The sequence below is a fragment of the Wasmannia auropunctata genome, unplaced genomic scaffold, assembly GCF_000956235.1.
Source record: "Wasmannia auropunctata unplaced genomic scaffold, wasmannia.A_1.0 LD336090.1, whole genome shotgun sequence".
Taxonomy (NCBI): domain Eukaryota; kingdom Metazoa; phylum Arthropoda; class Insecta; order Hymenoptera; family Formicidae; genus Wasmannia; species Wasmannia auropunctata.
The window spans coordinates 417,931-425,044 of NW_012026800.1; the positions used below are offsets into that span (position 1 = coordinate 417,931).

The window sequence follows — 7,114 nt, forward strand, 5'->3', positions numbered from 1 at the left end:
CCGATCTCAAAAAGTTATTAACCGATCGGGCTGAAATTTTGAGGGGTTTTAGTCAACATAATTATCGGAAGGATAAACCTAAAATATTACAGATTTTGCATAAATAAACAATTTTAAGGGAGTACAAACTGTCGAAAAAATTAACGAAAATTCGAATTTTTTATTAAAAAGCCTATCAAATTTTTTATTTGTACTTTTTATCAATTTTATAGGTTTATCCTTCGCCTAAACTCATCAGTAATCGAAATCATTTTTACTTTTTGATTTCAGACCAATAGAAAAATCAGGGCGATGGCAGCCGTTTTCCATCTCCTACAAAAAAGGCCTACATGGAGGGACTGTACCGCCGCCATTTTGTGTACAAAAAAATTTTTTTTTAATAGCTGACACGTGCCTTAAATTATGTCAAAAGTGCAAAATGATTTAATTATTTTATCATCCTCAAAAAAATTCATGAAAAATGACTGATTTTCGAGCTTGTAAATGTATTTCTCCCCTTAATTAACCCAACACTAAATTACCGAACAATAATTAAACCAAAATACATCCTGTAAATTATACACGGTAGCAAAAACATCGAAACACACACACAATTCATATAAATTGTGCTATATATTTCTATAGATTAAGAGAATTTTGATGTTTTTATAAATATGTTAACATATATATAGGGTAAAGTCGCCTATTATAAGATAGGTTTCTAATATGAGATAACGGGAATTTTGCTAAACTAATAAGCATATGTGATTAATTCATGAACTTATTACTCTTGAGGTGAGATCTATTATTTAGTAGAAAATTTATTATTAAATCATGCGTGTATTCATTGAGAAAAAAGATTATTATGAAATTGGATGTTGTCAAATTTTATTGAGATGAGCCTTTAAATCTTATTTATTATATAATAAATAAATATTTGATAATAAATTCTGCATGCAGTAATAGAGTAAGATTGTATAATAAGAAAATACGGGATGCGATGATTTGATTTATTGTGAAGATTAGATTTAGTGATCATGAAACTCGCAAGACGTGAGGCTCGTAACATGAGATACTAAGTTTTGTTTAATGTCTGAAACTTAAGAAATTTAAGTTTTGTTTATTTTCTGACTGTTTTATTTTATAAGTATACAAATTTAGTACGTTAACTGTAATTGATTCCTAGTCTTAGGATTAATATTTTAAAACCGCAAAATTATAAAAATGTTTATACATTTACTATGTATAACTGAAATTTCCTATGTTCATATTTTTATGTAATAAAAACGTTTACATAGAAAACTTTTCTTTATTTCTTTCTTGGTTTCCTATTATGAAATATTTCATATAAGAAAACCCTTGTGTCACATATTAAAAATCTTTTTTTTGAATAAGCAAAATCGGTACTTTTGACAAAACTTTTATATTCAACAAAGTAAAGTTATAATTGATTGCTAACTTTTAGAGATAAAACTTGAATATTTTTCCTACAACTTTGAAACATAAAAACACAACATAAAAATAGAAATTAATATTACAAATTAAATAAATTCTAAGCCTTTAAAAAAAGATATTTCATGTTAGGAATCTTTACCCTACTCACTTGGTTATTCTTTTATAAATTTTTTGGCATTTATTATTTCACTTGCTTAAATTAAAAAATATCATAGACTTGCATCAAACAGTAACATATAATATATAACATATAATGTTTGGTCTCGTCTTATTGTAGTCACGTTGTGCGATGTAATCAAGTAAATACACTGTAATTATAAGCATTAATTTATTTAAATTGTTCAAAGTATCTGAAAAACGTAGGGGAAAAATGTAATATCAACCAGCGTATATATGTATATTATTGACCAAAGGTAATTCTCACTTCCACCGTTAGATGATAGCGTATTATCTTATACGTGCACAACGGATACGTATATACTTTTGGTTCATGTATCATAATCTCAGTCAGGCACGTTTCTGCATCGTAGTGAAGTTGTGACAACCATTTCGTCAGCGCGTTTCTTGAGTATGCAGAAAGTTATTTTACAGAATTGATTTCTTGTTTCTCAGGTAATTAAATTATTTTATTGTATTATGTGCACTATATCTAATGTATTAGAAAATAACATATTAGTTTGACAATTTATTTTGTACATTGTGCAGAATAATCAAAAGTATTTCGTGCCTGTTGTGAATGTGTACCGATTAACATATTTTTTTAAAGACTTTGGTTTTGATGAAGAAGAATTTATTGATTGTAAGTGCACTTGCCAAGAGATATTTAACGAAGATTGGATACACGTATTAAATGTGTAGATTGGGCACATGTCAAATGCACAGATAAAAAATACATTCTATCCTACTAAACACAGTTATGTTATTGTTACATTACTGTTACAGAATCTCAATAAAATAAGTAATATTATGTGGATGTTAAAAATAAAACTTAAATGAAAGTTTTAATTACTCAGTAATATAACAACGTTGTGCATATATTATATAACGACAATTACCTGTGCATATATTGTATAACGACAATTACCTTACACAATTATGTAAAGGACTCCCCACGATCTTATGGATTATGGAAGAATAACTCCGGTCAAATTGTTCCGTTTTAAGATATTATAGTTTTTGAAATTCTAAAAAAATCTCCATTGCCACACCCATCTAAAATCAGTAGATAAAGAGAAGAGATATGGAGATCTAAAGTCATAAAACTTGAGTATCTGCTATCTCTTTAAGATAACCATTAGATGCTTCCTTTTTTGTGTAATTATTATACGTACACGTGTATTCTTAAATATGGAGCTCTACGTGTGTGTGGCATGTGAGTGCGTGTACGATTTACTCTCTAAAAGTGAATCAGTGGAATCATCACTGATTTTCAGTGATATATGTTTCTATCCTTCGTAAAATTATTTTTTAATACAAAAAAATGATAATAATAAAAAGGAACCAAAAAATAAATAAAAAGATAATTTTTACATTGTTTGTTTTACAAAAAATTAAGTTGAAAATATGAGAAAAATGAGAAAAATATATGATCATATATAAATGATTAAAAATATACATATGTATATATAATTATATATAAACAATTTTTTCTCATTTCATAAAACTTGATTTTTTGTAAAAAAAAAATGCAAAAATTATTTTTTAAATTAATCAATAAGAAATAAAGGCTATGAGCCAAAGCAGAGTTATATGCTCCAATTAAAAGTAACTCTTTAATTAAAATATAATAAACAGACGTTTCGATTCAAATAGGATCATTTTTAATGTTAAAACGTAAAATTAATAACACATAGTTTAAAAACAATATTCGATCATTCTAACGACCTAACAATATAAAATTTTAAATACAAATACATACGGTCATCTAAAACGGTCAGGTAATATAAAAATAATAAAAATGTGTGTACTACTTATCGCATTAAATGAACTAGATTAAGGCGCAAGTCTTCAGATGCATGTCGGTCATCAAGACAGCATATTACAAAGAGCGTAACTTCAATCTCCAAGGATTTATGATAGATAAAGCTCGGTTGGTTTAAATACATTATATGGATATTCTAGAATATATTATACAATACAAAGTCAATGCTGATCCATATCTTAAAAAACCATAAACTAAAATAGAATTACATAAATTAAATTAAAATTAAATACCTCGAGGAGTCTCTATCATGCTTTATATAAATTATCAAAATTAGACTTTGTCAGTAGCAGTTCTGCGCGTGTTACTGTGTAGGTCACATTTAAGAGTCGTTGTGTAATGCGAGCTAAAGGCCGAGACACAGACTTTTGCATAACGCTGCATAACGCACAAGACATAAGGCATAAGAAAATCAATCAATGAGAGTATGAAATGAAAGACTCTGATTAGTTGATTCTCTTATGCTTTACGTTTTATGCATTATGCAAAAGTCTGTGTCTCGGCCTTAAGATATATAACGCCATCTCTATTCAGGCAGAAAGAAGCAAAGAGAAGGAAAAGGAAAAAAATGAAAGAATTGAAGGATAAAGAGCATAGAATATTAGCGTGATAATGAATTTAAAAGCGGAAGATACGTATCAGGCAGTGATTCTGTATCACTCTGCTTACTAAGACAGTATTTTTGAGTCTTAATATGAATCATTTCAGAGATCAAACGTTTTTCATACGATGGTTCACTGTCGACAATCTTCACATCTGCCCACTCAAATTCATGATTAAGTGTAGGACGATGATCAGAAATGACAGACAACCGTGCCGGATTTTTTGTTCATATCTTGGCGATGCTCTTTAATTCTAGTATCAGGTTGTCGTTTCGTTTGACTTATATACGTAGCATCGCAATCCTGGCATGCAATTTGGTACGCCACGTCTTGATGTGCCATACAATCTAGCACATCTTTTCCGCATTTTATGAATCTATTTAAATTATTAGGAACGGAAAAGGCTGTTTTGAGATTTAATCTTGTAGACATTGGTATGAAGCATTCAGAAATAGTTTTTACATATGGGACTGTGAAAAAATGATTATTAGACTTATTATTTTTTTTCCGGAGAGCGTAATCTTCAGTTTTTAAACAGTGAAATTTTAGCCTAATATTAATGGAAGAAGAAATAAAAGATAACAGATATCCGTTTTTAACAAAAATGTGAATCAAGTCCTCAAGATTTTTTTTATGGAAGATGGGATTTTTATTGAGGATGGGAAAGCAGTAACACTATCCACTAAACTAAATAAAACTCCTCTCTTATGGCAGATAGGGTGTTGTGAGTGAAAGTTTAAGAATCTGTCCGAGAAAGTAGCTTTGTTGTATCGGTCAAATTCTTTCGGTAATTCTTTTAATTATTTTTTATGTTTTCTTTTTATTATTATCATTTTTCTTGTATCGAACAATAATTTTACAAAGAAAAGAAACATATATAGATATGTATGGACATATTTTGCATGTATATAATTATTATATATATTTTTCTATACATTAATATATATTTATACATGTTCTTATATAAAAAATTTTTTTCTCGGGATGTATATTATTTTCTAGTGGCATACTTTGAACTGTGATAAACAGTGAGTATTTCAATGTTTTTTAGTGATAATATACTGTGTCAAACAGTGAATATCACTGAAAGACAGTGAGTTTCACTGTCAAACAATTTTGAGAACTTAAATTTATTATCTTATTTCAGTGACATTCACTGTTTGAATCAGTATATTTTATCACTGAAATAATTAACATTGAAGTAACAGTTCTACTATAAGTATGTCACTGGAAAATGATGTACACTGAAAATCAGTAATAATTCCACTAATTCACTTTTAGAGAGTATTTGTTCGTGTATGATTTTATAAGTATATTATACATACTGGACAAGGCATACAGTCACCACAATATGCAACCCTAAATACTTATATAAACACAAAAAAATACTGAAGCGTAAACATATCCATATTATTATTAAATTACAAATACTCAAACATAAACGCACGCGCGTGCGCACACAGGCACACACAGACATTACGTGCATTTTAGGCAAGAATACTTACAATGATTAAAATAGAACAATTGGTTATTAATTTTGATGAACATTTTGATAATATAATTCCGTGAACGTTGTAAGCACCAAAAGCGTGAATACGGAACGTAGCCTGAGAAAAACGTGTTAAAGAAAAATGCGAGCTTTATAAAGTTCTAAACATACTGCATACATTTTTATCGCGTTCTTACTCGTTACTATATTCTATAAGATTACACTGATCGGCATGCTAAAAGTATTCTGAAAAAGAATAATGGTTTCCTGTAGATTTTTGAGCGCTGGAAATGAAACTTCAGAATTTATCAATTATGTCACATTTTCAACAAACATGAAATTCTTACAAAAAGCATTTTTGGTACTTTTTGAAAAATCATATAACGGACGATCCTGGCGTGCTAGAAATTTCCAAAAAAATCTTAAATATGTATATTAACACTTTTAATGTCTTTTTCAGCAAATATATTTATGTACAACAAAAGCCACATTTATTCCATTTGACAATAAATACATAAAATACATTTTCAAATTCAGAAGAGATTCAAGAAATTCTAATTCACCTTTGGTCAAGAAAATTATCAATAAAACATGTCCTTTAATGACTTGAGAGTGGAACGTGTCGAGGGTGAGCTAGAAGATGCATTACTTAAATTGTATCCGACTATGACAAATGGTTTCGTTAAGATTGGTGAGAAGAAATGGCATCTACCATACAAATTTGTAGAAATTAGCAATAAGGTATACAATTTCAAAGTTTATCAGGATGATACGTGGATTGTTACATATCCTAGATCTGGTAAGTCGTATTAATCATTAAACGTCATGGTAGATAAATATTAATAATAAATAATAAATAAAGTGTCAAAGTCGTCATATATGTACATTAAACAAGATTCTAAGGCAACTCAAATAGCAGACGATTAAATTCTTGCCCTTTCCGACTTTTTATATAATTATTAGTGTTACGTCCAAGCCCCCACACGGTGAGAATTTTTTTTTTAATTTACCCTGCAAATCATGTTAATTATGGGACAATATAGTATTTAGGCAAATTTCATTGTGCAACTACAATAAGATTTCGCAGCAAAATTTATTGTAGTGCACAGTAAAATTTACCTAAATACTATATTGTCTCACAATTAACATGATTTTCAGGGTAAATTTTAAAAGAAAATTCTCTCCGTGCAAGAATCTTTATTTCAAAGGAAAGCAAAGTAAAGAACAAAGCACAAAAAGACAAAATAGAACACTATTCTATATCGCTCTGAATGGGGCGTATGCTACGAGTCAAGTGCACTTATCTAGGGCCCGAATGTGGGTCAGTGTTCCATATGGAAACTATAACGCCGTCCGGGGCCGTACACGCGTCGATTCTCTATTTAAGTCAAAGAACATAATCCCTGTGACCTGGGAGTGAATCGAGCGCGATCTTTCAGATTTGAAGATGAATTACGGAGATTAATAAAGAGAGAAAATCATAATAAAATTAACAAGAGTTTTGTTTAACTTTAAGTATATTTTAACAAAGAATGAAGATACACAGTTACGATGGTAATTATCGGTATATAGCACTGGAATTATATATTTATTTTATAAATTTATATA

At 29.0% G+C, this 7,114-nt stretch overlaps 1 protein-coding gene across 1 annotated transcript in view; it reads left to right on the forward strand.

The window, feature by feature from the left end:
* Nucleotides 1–1,945: 1,945 nt before the first annotated feature.
* The window catches only part of LOC105447821 (sulfotransferase 1C4-like), a 29,412-nt gene continuing 24,243 nt past the window's right edge, over nt 1,946–7,114 (forward strand). The window contains exons 1-2 of the mRNA XM_011686030.1: nt 1,946–2,046; nt 5,967–6,305. Coding sequence (XP_011684332.1) covers nt 6,098–6,305 — 208 coding nt within the window. The 5' untranslated portion in view covers nt 1,946–2,046; nt 5,967–6,097. The remainder of the gene's footprint in view (nt 2,047–5,966; nt 6,306–7,114) is intronic.